The sequence below is a fragment of the Orycteropus afer genome, unplaced genomic scaffold, assembly GCF_000298275.1.
Source record: "Orycteropus afer afer isolate SDZICR_OR568_19922 unplaced genomic scaffold, OryAfe1.0 scaffold00006, whole genome shotgun sequence".
NCBI lineage: Eukaryota > Metazoa > Chordata > Mammalia > Tubulidentata > Orycteropodidae > Orycteropus > Orycteropus afer.
Genome location: NW_006921593.1, coordinates 14,938,633 through 14,951,313, shown reverse-complemented (window position 1 = coordinate 14,951,313; position 12,681 = coordinate 14,938,633). Strand labels below are relative to the sequence as shown.

The 12,681-nt window shown below is 62.4% G+C and overlaps 1 protein-coding gene across 1 annotated transcript in view; it reads left to right on the top strand.

Annotated features, from left to right (window-relative positions):
* Positions 1–6,482, top strand: part of LFNG (LFNG O-fucosylpeptide 3-beta-N-acetylglucosaminyltransferase) — a 7,623-nt gene extending 1,141 nt beyond the window's left edge. The window contains exons 2-9 of the mRNA XM_007942952.2: positions 1–141; positions 4,020–4,068; positions 4,423–4,522; positions 4,968–5,121; positions 5,261–5,346; positions 5,560–5,725; positions 6,234–6,319; positions 6,416–6,482. Coding sequence (XP_007941143.2) covers positions 1–141; positions 4,020–4,068; positions 4,423–4,522; positions 4,968–5,121; positions 5,261–5,346; positions 5,560–5,725; positions 6,234–6,319; positions 6,416–6,482 — 849 coding nt within the window. The remainder of the gene's footprint in view (positions 142–4,019; positions 4,069–4,422; positions 4,523–4,967; positions 5,122–5,260; positions 5,347–5,559; positions 5,726–6,233; positions 6,320–6,415) is intronic.
* Positions 6,483–12,681: the final 6,199 nt, after the last annotated feature.

Genomic DNA, 12,681 nt, shown 5'->3' with positions numbered 1-12,681 from the left:
CCCGCCGCCGGCGCCCCGCGGCCCCCGGCGGAGCCGCTGGGGCCCCGCGACGTCTTCATCGCGGTCAAGACCACCAAGAAGTTCCACCGCGCGCGCCTCGACTTGCTGCTGGAGACCTGGATCTCGCGCCACAAGGAGATGGTGAGCGCGGCGGGCGGGCCGGGCTGAGACGCGCCGCCGGTCCTGCTGCTGGCAGTGCCCCCTGGGTGACCAGGCTGCATGCCTCTCTGGCCATTGGGAAATCCTTGGAGGGGACAGTGACGCTGTGGAGTGCCAGCCCAGCTGGCCTGCTGAGGCCATGTCACCCCTCCAAGTTGCAGAGCCATGGACAGGGTGGGCTCCCCTACCCAAGCCCCCAGTGCTTGAAGTCAGTTCTGCTGTGACGCCTCATGACCCCGGAACAGTGATGGGGTGTCAGTCAGTGTTCCCAAACCTCCCCGTGTAGATCCTGCATGGGCCCCAGTGTGGGCATTGTTGGAGCTCTGGGTCATGGTCAACACCCCGGACTCAAAGCCCTTAGAGATGAAGTAAGGGCGGGGAACCCTGGGCACAGTGCCGGGCCCCTCTCCCTCCCAGGCTTTGCTCTGGGGACCTAGACACAGCTGAAGCTCATCCGGGCCTGGAGAGTTTTAGGGGTGCTGGGCGGGACCTCTGAAAAAAGAGGGCACTCACTGGGTTTCTGGTGTCTGGTTGACCCTCCCCAGAGTGCAGCCCTGAGGCCGCGAGCCCTGCCTTTGTAAAGCCCCCACTGAGCAGGACCCCCCACACACATGACAAAGGACGCACCCCATTTTGAAAATTTGCCTCGAGGCTGCAGCGGGCCGTTGGGCCAGGATGGGCAGGCCAGGGCCGGTGGGCGGGCGACAGTGAGCAGCACCCTGGGCCTGGAGGCCTTGCAGATTCGCTGGCCATTTGGGGTGAACGTGAGGGACCTCTAGGCGGGGGACGGAGGGCTCAGGAAAGACCCCCATACCTCCCTGCTCATGCGGACCCCGAAGACCCGGGGCAGCTTTGCTTAAGGGCAGAGTAGGGTTGCAGGGTAGGGTCCTTTCTGGTCTGGGAGGGGACGCCTGGGAACACCATGTAGCCTCCTGGGAACGCAGCGCCCCTTTCCCAGGGGCTCTGCGGGCTGCGGGCGGGGTGGTGGGCGCGGGTTTTGTTTGGCGGCTGGGCCGTTAGGATTCCCAGCGCTGGGCGGCTCTCACGCCGGCCCCTTGGGCAAGGTAACAAAGCCCCTTTCTCCGGCCGGCCTCTTGTGTGCGGCGTTGTGCTCCATGGGAACCGCCGCCGGCGTGCTGGCCACTCAGGTTGCCTGGCGATGAGGGGCCTGAGGGGCCCCCCACATCCCTGACTGACAGCCCCTGTGGGGCACTATCCCTGAGCCGGGTTCCCCAGAGCTCTGCCTCCCTATGGGTGACCTTGGACAGTGTCCATTTCCTTGTGCGCTGCCACCAGCTCTCATCTTAGTCTCTTGGGACTTTCTCCAGCAGAGGGGATGTGGTCAGGAGGTCTTGGGTGCCAGTCTCGGCTGTGCTGGGTGATCTTGGGGAAGACTGGAGGCCTCTCTGAGCTCAGTCTCTTCTCTGAAATTGGTGCTTCCGTAGGGTGTTGTTAGAAGACTGACAAAGCCTGGGGGCATAGGGGTGGGCCCACAGGTGCTCCGGGTTGGGGTTAGGAGGCTGTCACTCCATTTGGGGTCCCAAGGAGCCACTATTTCTTCCTCTCCAGCTCACCCCACCCAAGAGAGGCTGAACCTGCCTCTAGCCTCAGGCTGGCTCTTGCATCGCACTGTGGGGAGGGGTCCTTGAAACTGTCCCAGGAAAGGAACCTCCTTCCAGGAACCCCAGGGTGACTGAGACCCAGTCTGATGGGGGAGAGAGACTTTAAACTGAAGGTGGGCATCTAACCCATGGAATGGGGTGCCAGGGAGGGCTTCCTGGAGGAGGCACCATTTGCACCCAGCAGTTGGAAATGCCCGGAAGGAGCATTGTGGGCCTGGGGCCTGTGCAAAGGACATGCAGCAGTTGAGGGAAGGAGCAGTTGGCAGGGCCACGCTGCGGCCAGCCTTGAAGTCCAGGCTGAGGAGCTGGGCCTTTGGCCCACATGCTGCTCCCCGCCCCCTCCAGGGTGGCCAGGCTGCAGCCACTGCCACCAAGGCCGCCACAATGGTGGGGGGAGTGCTTGGCATCCTGTGTTTCTTTGAATCGCGGCTCCAGGAACAATGCCGCTTCCTGTGGTGTCCCCCCCGCCCGCCCGCCTCGGCCAGCCTGCGCCCTGCAGCCCCCGCTCTTCCTCCCCCAGCTTGTCGGGGAAGCAGGGGGCAGGGCTTGGGGTGCTGGTCTCTGCAAGGCAGGAGGCTGTCCAGGCCTCAGTTTCCCACGTTGTACAACTTGGGTAAAGGGGGCTCCCTCCAGGGCTGTTACAAGAGGAGAGGGGAGACTTTGCTCTGGGCACGTGGGCATGCCAGCCGCACCCGTTTCACAGAGCAGGCTGAGCTGGGGGCGGCCTGCGCCCTCTCCAGGCGGCTGTGTGCTGGGGAGACAGGAGACCCAGCCCTCGGCCCCGCCCTCCCGGGTGCCTGTCTCCTGGCCGCCTCCCGCAGCCTGGCAGGAACAAAGGTGACTGTAATCTCCGTCGCCCTGGGCTCCGTTTTTAGGGCACCAGCTAAGCGCGGGAGAGCGGGGGCCGGCCTCGCCTGAGCTCATTAAGAAGGCATCTTCCTTTTGGTCCCGCGGCGGCCGCGGTGCGTCTGCTCGGGCCGGCCTCGCGCCTCCCACGGCATTCCTGGGCTGATGTCGGGGCGCAGGCGGGGGGCTGCCTGCGAGTCTGTGCGTGTGGCCGCCTGGGGGTGTCTGCCGGCCTGTGTGGAGAAGGTGCAGAGTGAGCCCGCCACCCCCCCGGGCTTGGGCCCTCTTCTGGGGTCAGACAGGTGAGCAGCTGGAGCTGCCAGGGGAGGGTCTTCCCCGGGAAGAAACTGAGGCCCAGCGGGCTGTCCTGGCTCGGGGCGACCCCCGCCCGGCCCCTCGCTCAGCCATGCCAGGGTGTGCCGGGTGGCACGTGCTGGGCGGGCTGGGCGGGGGGGGGAGCATTCCTGCCCGTGTGCTGACGGGCCCAGGCGGGCGCCGGCAGCTCCTGGCCCTGCCCCACTGGCCCTGGCCTCTTCCGAGGAGGGATCCTGGCAGAGGTGGCCTGGTGCTGGGGCAGGTGGAGCCCGGATGTGGCCTTGGATGTGGCCTTGGGTAGGGCCGGCCGACCTGCCTGCCGGATTTCTTGCTGCTCAGTGGGAGGGTGTGAGCTGGGGGCCAGGGGTGTGAGAGGTCCCCCAGCCTGCTGACCACTGGCTACCCCGAAGAGCAGAAAGGCTGCTTGGGCTCAGAGAGGGGAACCTGTGGGCTGGCCGCGCCGCCCGGAGGGGACCAGGCAGTGCTGGTGGCCACAGCCCTGCCCGCAGGACCGGTTAACCAGGCCAGCTGTATGGTAATGGGCAGTTGGGCCACTCCCGATTAACTCGGCCTCGTTAAGGCCACCAGGACAAAGCCCGGCCCATGCCTGGTGATCCATCCTCTCTCCCAGCCCTTTGTCTGCCCCGGGCTTGGCAGCCACCCAGGAAAGGCCTTTGTTGCCCCTACTGATTGAGGCTTGGCTTCCCAAAGCCGGACCTCCTCCGCCTGTCCCCCAGCCGCCCCCCCCAGCCTCCGGGCTGGGCGCTGTGTCAATAAGGGTGTGTGCCCCACCAGGTGCACAGGGCAGTGGGGAGTGTGTTACCTGGGCGGGAGGCAGGGGGACCCACCTGGCTCGTGTTGGTGCAGCTGCCTGGGTGATCTTGGGCCCAGCTGTCAGGGACGAGGCTGAGGGAAGCAGGTGAGGCCCCAACCCCCTGAGGGTGAGTGAACACGGTAGACGGCTTCCTCCCAGTGCAGACTTGAACCCCACTCCGAGGCCAGGTTAGTGGACACCCCCAGCAGCGGTGGGCGGAGGGGGGATCAGGGCTGCCGCCAAGGCTCTGTTTCTCTTTCCAGACCTTCATCTTTACGGATGGGGAAGACGAGGTGCTGGCCAGACACACGGGTGAGTGTGGACGAGGAGGTGGCCTGGCCCCCTACCTCCTGCTGAGGTCACGGGGCTGGCAGGGCAGTTTACTCAGGGGTTTGCTCAACTCCCCGCCCCACCACTCCCCCAATTGTCATGCAAATGAGACCCTTTCAGCCCCAGGTCCCTTTGAGCCGCTAAGGCAGCAACAGGTGGCCTCGCTGGGAAAAAATCTGCCTGAATGGACAGGGTTGGAGTGGCCCCTGTGGAGGGGGCTGTGCTGGGGGTCCCCAGGCCTCACACCTGGGCTGGGGAGGCCCCTACTGTGTGAGCCCACCAGGCCACCCCCTTGTAGCCCCCCTCAGACCCACTCACGTCTGCCTTGGTCCACAGACAACGTGATCAACACCAACTGCTCAGCCGCCCACAGCCGCCAGGCGTTGTCCTGCAAGATGGCCGTGGAGTATGACCGCTTCATCGAGTCGGGGCGGAAGTGAGTGCCAGGCTTCAAGGGAGCCCTGACGTGCACATGTGCATGCACGCACACAGGCATGTGTGCATGCACGCACATGTGCACACATGCACGGGATTGCACACACACATGCACATGTACATGCACATACACCTTGCATGTGCACACATGCCATCACCTATAGCACACATGCCTGCATGTTCATACAAACACCCAGTTTTTCATATGAAACACACTGATATGCATAGGTGCACACTTGCACAAACACGCACATGCACCCACTCCTGCGGTCACATTCGTGCACACACTCCCGTGTGCACACACGTGCACATGTATGAAGTCCCACATGCACACACTGACATGGTTGCCCATGTGCACACTCGCGCATTTTCACATACAGACGTGCTTGTGCGTGCACCCTGGAACCTCCCCCCCGCCCACCCCCGACACCCTGGCTCGCCCGCAGGTGGTTCTGTCACGTGGACGATGACAACTACGTGAACGTGAGGGCTTTGCTGAGGCTGCTGGCCAGCTACCCTCACACACAGGATGTCTACCTGGGCAAGCCCAGCCTGGATCGGCCCATCCAGGCCACAGAGCGGGTCGGCGAGGGCGAGGTGGTGAGTGTTGCCTGGAAGCCTGCGGCTTTGCCGAGTGGGAGGGGCTGGCGACAGTGTCCTTGGCCTGGGGGGGGGCTGGCCGGGGGCGCAGCAGCAGCGTCTCACAGTGCGTGTTGTCCCCCTCCCCGCCCCCTGCCAGCGTCCCGTCCACTTCTGGTTTGCCACCGGGGGGGCCGGTTTCTGCATCAGCCGTGGGCTGGCCCTGAAGATGAGCCCTTGGGCCAGGTGAGTGCCCCCGGGACCCTCCGGCAGGGCTGGCTCAGCTCCGCCCCAGCACGTGTGCGTCCCAGCCTCCATGGGCAGGACCCTGCCCCGTACCCAGAGCCCTTGAGTGACTCCCAGAGGGGAGGAGAGGGCACCTGGGTCTGCTCCCGGAAGGGGCTCGCACCTCCATCTGGCCGTCTGCCTGCTCGGCTCACCTCCCCCCGCCCTCGGCAGTGGGGGCCACTTCCTGAGCACGGCCGAGCGTATCCGTCTGCCGGACGACTGCACTGTCGGCTACATCGTGGAGGCCCTGCTGGGCGTGCCCCTCACCCGCAGCGGCCTCTTCCACTCCCACCTGGAGAACCTGCAACAGGTGTCTGCCGCGGAGCTCCACGAGCAGGTGGGCCTGTCCCCCAGGCGGCAGGACTCAGCCGGGCCCCGGCGGGGGTTGTGGGCAGCACGTCTGGGACAGAGCCACTCGGGGGGCTAGGAAGGGCAGGAGAGGGCCCCTGGCCGGCTGCTGTGCCGTCACCCAGACCCTGCCACCCGGCGGGCCGTCTGCATTGGCTTGTCTGCCCTTCCCGTCCTGCATCTCGGGCACGGCATGCCTCCTGGGTGCAGCGGGGTCCTCCCTGCTTTCACGGGAACTCTGTGCCTCTCCGTGGCTCCACTCCCAGCCCAGCCACAGTCCACACTTTGGACTTTCTTCACAGATGCTGCCAAGCAGGTGGGCGCGGCCCGGGCAACATGGAGACTCGGGGGGGGGGGGGGGTGGAGGGCAGGGCAGGGCCGTTGGCTCCCTGGGGCCCCATGGCCCGCCTGGAGCATGGCCCTGGGACGCCGGCAGAGTCGGCGCCTGCCGGGAATGTGACCAAGGTCTCCTGTCCTTTCTGCTCCCGTCCCCTCAGGTGACACTGAGCTACGGCATGTTTGAGAACAAGCGGAATGCCATCCACATGAAGGGGGCCTTCTCGGTGGAGGCAGACCCATCCAGGTACGGAACCAGGGCTGGCGGACGGGAAGCTGGGTGTCTCTAGAGAGGTGCCCCTGTGAGCCCACCCCACACAGACCAGCCTCACTTCCTTCACAGGTTCCGTTCCATCCACTGCCACCTGTACCCGGACACACCCTGGTGTCCCCACCCCGCCGCCTTCTAGCAGCCGTGGCCAAGACCCCGTCCCCATGCACCCCTGGTATCCAAAGGGCTTGGGGACCCCTGTCGCATTGCCCTGGCCGCGGCATTCGAGGCTCCCCCGGGCTGTGCTCACACGTGTGCGTGTTGTGTGTCCATCTGTGTAGCAGTCTGCTGGCCAGTTCTGCTCCACGGAGGAGCCAGCGGAGGTACCCACATGGCTGCCTTGCACGCATCTGCCGCCTGCAGGCCCCGGCCAGGAGGTTGTGTGTGTCACGGTTACCCGGAGGGTAGCAGTTGTTTCTTCTCATTGCTCTGCAGAGTGGGGCCAAGAGCCTCCTGCAGGTGCCTCTCTCTTCCTGCTCAGCGCCAGGACCCTGGCCCCTGCCTGGGAGCCGCCGTGGCAGCCGAGCCAGGCTCGGGTCAGGGAGGCTGGTTTGGGGAGGAGTGGCCCGAGCCGTCCTCCCCTGAGCTCCGGCCTGGGTCCTGCGGCTCAGAAGGGCAGCCATGCCCCAGTTCCTGGCCTGAGAGGCCCCAGCGGCCACCTGGCTGGGGGGCTCCCCTCTGTCTCCCCCGGGGAGCCGTTAATCTTCTCTCCCAAGTAGAGAAGTGTCGCCCACAGTGGGTGTGTCTGTAAATACTCTGACAGTATTTTTTACTGTGTTGGATTTTGAAAGGGGGTGGGTAACGGGGGGTGTTCCCAGGTTTTTTGGGGAGGGGGTGTGTTATTTTATATTTTCTGTGGATCAGAAAAGGCAGAAAGCAAACCTTGGGTCATGCTCTTTATTTCTAAAGCTGAGATGGGCGCGTCTCAGCCTCCCCTGTATTTATATGTTCCAGTATCTGCAGTGCTCCTGCCCTCACCCCACTGTCTCTTCCAGTCCCCCTCCTGTGGCTCACCTAGCTTGTGGGGGGCTTTTTCTTCTCTTTTTACAAAGTCATAGCTTGGGGCTCTACAAGAAAGGAAAGTTCTCAGGGAATTGACATGGTGTCGCCACGGGGACGTCTTTTGCGTTGAATAAAGTGCCCTTGGCAACTTCCGGGGTCCTGGTCTTGGCTGGAGGTGGGGTGTGAGTGGCAGACCCAGAGGTGTCTGGGGGGGCTGGGAGCTAAGGCCTCACGGGGTGAAGACCCACCTTGTCTGCACCCACGTTGGGAAGGGTGGCAGACACCTTCCAAAGGAGCTGTGTTGAAACAAAGCTTGGGATCAGTTAGAAATCAAGTCGCTGCCCAGTGGGCCCCGAGAACTGCGCCCCACAGGGTTTTCAATGACTGTTTTCGGGAGAAGTCTGCCAGGCCTGCTGCCGTGCACCTGGGCGGCTCCAACCTCTGACCCGTCGGTCAGCAGCAGGGTCTATGAACTGTTGGCACCACCCAGGGGTTCCTGGGATCAAAATATTCGCTGTTTTGCCTGAGAGGGCGTGGCCAGCCCCGAGCGCCCCTGGGCAGTGACCACGGGGGTCTATGGTGGGTGGGTACTTTGCTTCCTTTAGCATTTGGGGGCTGCTGGGAGCCATCCTGGCCCAGGGATGGCTGCTGGTGGATCCACTGTGGGCCTCCTGCCTCAAAGGGCGTGACCCTGCGGGTCTGGCCTGGGGCCTCAGTGCCATTGACATAGGGATACTGAGGCTTGGATTGGTGATGGCCAAGGCTAGGCAGCCGGGCTGGCGGGCCGGTGAGGGGGTGCCAGCATCCCTCATGACACAAGGCCTGACCCCTGGGCTTCATCTCCTTGTCTGTGAAGGACACAGTGGCCCTGACCTCACCGTGAGGGTGGGAGCCGTCTGAGGGTGGGCTCCGTAAAGGACACAGTGGCCCTGACCTCGCTGTGAGGGTGGGAGCCGTCTGAGGGTGGGCAGCGCCCAGGTGGCCACCGTGTGAGCCGCCCGGCCCTTAGCCCTGGTGGCAGGTCCTGGCCTTAAGCCACCTTGTGTCGTGTCTTCCGAAAATAAAGCCTTGGAGGCAGGAGGGGTGGGGGCAGGGCCGCTGCGGCCTCCGGCTGGGGAGTCCCCCCTGCTCACCCTTCCTGGCAGCGCAGGGCAGCCCTCGCTTCCTCTCGAGCTGTTTGCTCAGTCAGAAGGCTCTTACTCAAACCGGGCCCCAGCAGCCCCATCAGGCTGGCCCTGCCCTGGCTCCGGGGGGAATTTTGGTGACGGAAACACACCGCTCCCCCCATACGATTCATGAGATCGGGTACAGTCGGCTTGTGCCACCTTTCTTGAGATCTTCTCTGAAGTTTTCACTGCTGTTAACACACACTCAGTGCCCCTCTTCTGGTTCCCTAGTGCCGCTCTAACAGGAATATACCACCAATGGGACGGCCTTAACAAACAGGAGTTTATTCTTACAATTTGGAGGCTTTAAGCCCAAGTCAAAGTGTCAGGCTCTAGGGGCTGGGTAAAAGCCCCTCAACCTTGGGGTCCAGCTCTGCCTCCTGCTCCTGGCCCACTGGAGCTAGAGGCGTTTCTTCACTCAGACAGCTGCTGGCTGCTGAGGCTGAGAAGCCCCAAGGTTGACAAGCAAAAAGGCACAGTCCTGATGTTACCAAACCATATGGAAGGCCATTAACTTAAGTCCATTCTAAATCCCAAGGTCAGCAGAGTATAGCAGGCTGCTGAACAACAACACGGCTACATGCAAGGTCCAAGCGTGCCATAGGCGAGAGACTATTCTCAAAACTTCTCCTTACATACAGGAAGCAGACCACATACCCAAAGGCAGCTTCTCAGCTGCTCCCAGTAGATTCCACCATGGAGCTGATTACCAGTCTCATCATGGGGAACACTACATCCAGCTGCCCAGCCACTCAGCCAGGCCCAGCCAAGCTGACACGCAAACATAACCACCACAGCCCCGAAGCTTCACATCTGACCTGCCAAGTGGCTGTTGTCGATGTCATCCCATGGGGAGACTTCATGGGAAGATCCTGAGGCTTAGGACAGGCATCTTTCCTAGTGAAGCTGAACTACGTGTGGTTGAAAGATGACTGGGGGATAAGGTTTAAGCTTTAAAGATCATCTCAGAGCACGGGGAGGAAGTGGGAAGAGAGCTGTTACCTTGTGGGGACTGCAATCAATGTCGGGAATCAGAGTATGTATCAGCTGGCGAATGGAAAACCAGTTGGCTCTCTAAACCTTTACCCAGATCACAATTAAAAAAAAAACAATGTGGTGGTTCATCCAGCCTCAATGACTCCAGAGAATCTGGCTTCCATGATGTTTTGAAGTTCTGTTTCACATTCTACCCCCCTTTTGATCAGGATTCTTCCATAGAGCCTTTGATCAAAATGTCCAGTTATGGTAGCCCCGCTTGCCGCCCACTGTGGGCTCCGGGCCACAGACTCCCCCATTTTAGAGGAGTAAGTCTTTTACCTCCGTGCCTAGCCGCCCCCCACTCTGCTCCTAGCTCGGTGTGGTCAACACATCAGAAAGCGGAGCAGTTGAAAAGTGCCCCCTCTACTGGTGTGATGTCCATATGTCCCAGCCCCTGGCCTGCTGGGACAATGCCAGCCTTGCCCTGTCCCACACAGGCACACACACTCTACTCCCCGGGGCCTCGTGGGGGGCCAGAGGAGCCCCTTTCCCCACTGCCTGGCTGGGGACCACCCTAGCAAGACCTGGCCCCACTGTGGCCTTGGACAAGCCTTAGGCAGCTGGGCAGAGCTCCCCAGGGCCTCAAGCCGGGCCTGGGTGTGGCAGTGTCCCCCCCTCCTGGCCAGCCCTCTCATCATGGCCCTTAGCCACGCTTTGCAAGATGAGGGGACCAATCCCAGAGGTCAGGTTTCATGTCTGAAGCAAATGGTGGTTGGGACTGACAGGGCCTCGGCCCATCTGAGGGTCCCCGGGGCTCAGTGGCCTCCCTCGGCCAGGCCTGGATGGGCCACGCTGTCACCAGGATGTCAGGCCTATCTGATGACGGGAAGGTGAAACTGAGGAGGGGAAGTTCAGGACACCAGCCCTGAGCGTGGCAGGGGCAGAGGGACTTCCTGCCGCTGCTGAGTCAGAGGGCATGGGGGGTGTGGGGGGGTGAGGCTACTTCCTGCAGGAGGCTGTGCAGGCTGGCAGGGCTTAGCCAGGCTGTGCCCAGCACAGGCAAGGAGAGCAGCGGGAGGTATGGCCTAGGAGAGGGGCCCTGAGCCACGGGGTAAGGCGTGTCGGGCCCGCCTGGGGTGTCCGGGGCAGTGCAGAGCACAGCAGGACCTTGTTGTCTTGCAGAGGGGAAGCTGAGGTTCCTGCAGCCTCAGAAGGGGAAGTGCAGCCCACAGGCTGCGTGCCCCCATCCCTGCCCACAGGGCTGAGGAAGGGGCCCAGGCGGGGAGGCTTCGTGTCTCCCCAAGGCACGCCCTGTGCCAGGCGTGTCCACCCGGTTGGGCATGGCCTGTTGGCAGGATCTTGGCTGGCCCAGCCAGACATCACCATCATCTGTGGGGCTCTCAAAAATAAATTGCTAGGTCTGCTGGGAGCTCAGGGAGGGTGGCAGTGCCTCCCCACAACCCTGGGAGCAGGTCAGAGCAGAGGCAGTTATGGTAGACTCCCTGGAGGAGGAGCCATGCGTGTGCGCGCGTGCGTGCACACACACACACACAGACACACACGCAGCCTCATGGGAGCTGGAAGCTTTGTAAAGTTGGAGTGGGGGGAGGGGGGCATTCCAGCCTCTGAGGCTATGACCCTTCTTGCTCCTGGCCCAGCCACCAGCAGGCAACCGGCTTTTCTACAAGGCTGCTGCTAGGTGCCAGAAGCCAGTCCTGCCTTCCCAGGGTTGGAGGGGAGGAATGGGGTGTGTGTCAGGCTGCCCAAGGCCATGTCCCCACCAGAGCGCCACCCTTGTCACATTTCCTTCTGCTGACCTTACCCCCCCCAACCTGGTTGGACACAGAAGCCGCTTGATACATCCTTCAGGGCACGCTTGGGCCTGGGGGTGCTCCCTCTCAGTCCCTGTCAGTTGCCCAGATAGTTTTACCATGGTGAGTTTGGGGGATCCCCCCATGCACCCCACAGCCCCTTGCCTGGTCTCCAGACCTGAGCCCCAGCACGTACCGTTTGTGATAGTCCTTGGACGCCACCTGGTGGTGAAATCTAGCAGTGTCCCTCCCATCCCTGAACGCCCCTTTCCCAAGACCCTCCCCTGGATCTGGGGGTGCAGCTTGTTGTTGTTGTTAGGTGCTGTCCAGTTGGACCTGACTCATAGCGACCCCTCCTTGGGTTTCCGAGGCCGTATCCCTATGGAAGTAGATTGCCCAACCTTCCTTCTGAGGAGTGGCTGGTGGGTTTGAACTGCCAGCCTTCTGGTTAGCAGTCGAAAGCCTTAGGCATTACGCTACCAGAGCTCCTGGGGTACAGCTTACTATCCCTTAAAAGTTCACAGCACAAATTTAGTAAAGATTTACTGCCTTGGAAACCCAAGGGGGCCGTTATGAGTTGGGATCCACTCGACGGCAGTGAGTTTGAGGTTTCTTTGACTCATATGGACGGGTACCAGCCGCAGCAGCGGTCACAGTCGAGTGGACCTGGCTCTTGATATGTGTCCCGCAGGACTGGCTCCACAGGGTTTCCGCGGTTGATTTTCAGAGGCAGAGCGTCGGGCCTCTCTTCCCAGGCACACGGGGTGGGCTCCCACCCTGAGCTTCAGGTGAGCACGGTTTGCTGCCCCGGGGAGTCCTGGGCTCCTGCAGGGTGTGTCGTGTGAAGAGTTCAGGCCGAGGCTGGCAGCCCCCACGCGCCTCCCCCATGGGCCCGTCCCAGGGCGTCTTTTCATGGTCCATTCCCCACCTTGTCTCTGAGGGGCCAGCCGGGTCATCTGGAACGTGTTGGGAACGCTGTGTGTTGTCTTCAGACCTGCTGCTGTGGGAACAGGTGGGGCCTGGAACCCAAGTCAGTCCTCCTGGGACCCCAGGACCCCTGCTGGCACATCTCACACACTCCTCCCTCAGAAATGCCCCCCACCACTGCCCCTTCGGAGGAGACCTGGTGGCACAGCAGTTAAGCACTCAGCTCCTGACTGAAAGGTCAGCAGTTCGAACCCATCAGCTGCTCAGCAGGAGAAAGATGGGGCAGTCTCTGCTTCTGTAAGATGACAGCCTTGGAGACCCTGTGGGCAGTTCCACTCTGTCCTCTAGGGGCGCTGTGGGTCGGAATGGACTCCACGGCAGTGGGTGTGGTTTGGGCTTTGCTTCTGTGAAGACTGACAGCCTTGGAGACCCTGTGGGCAGTTCCACTCTGTCC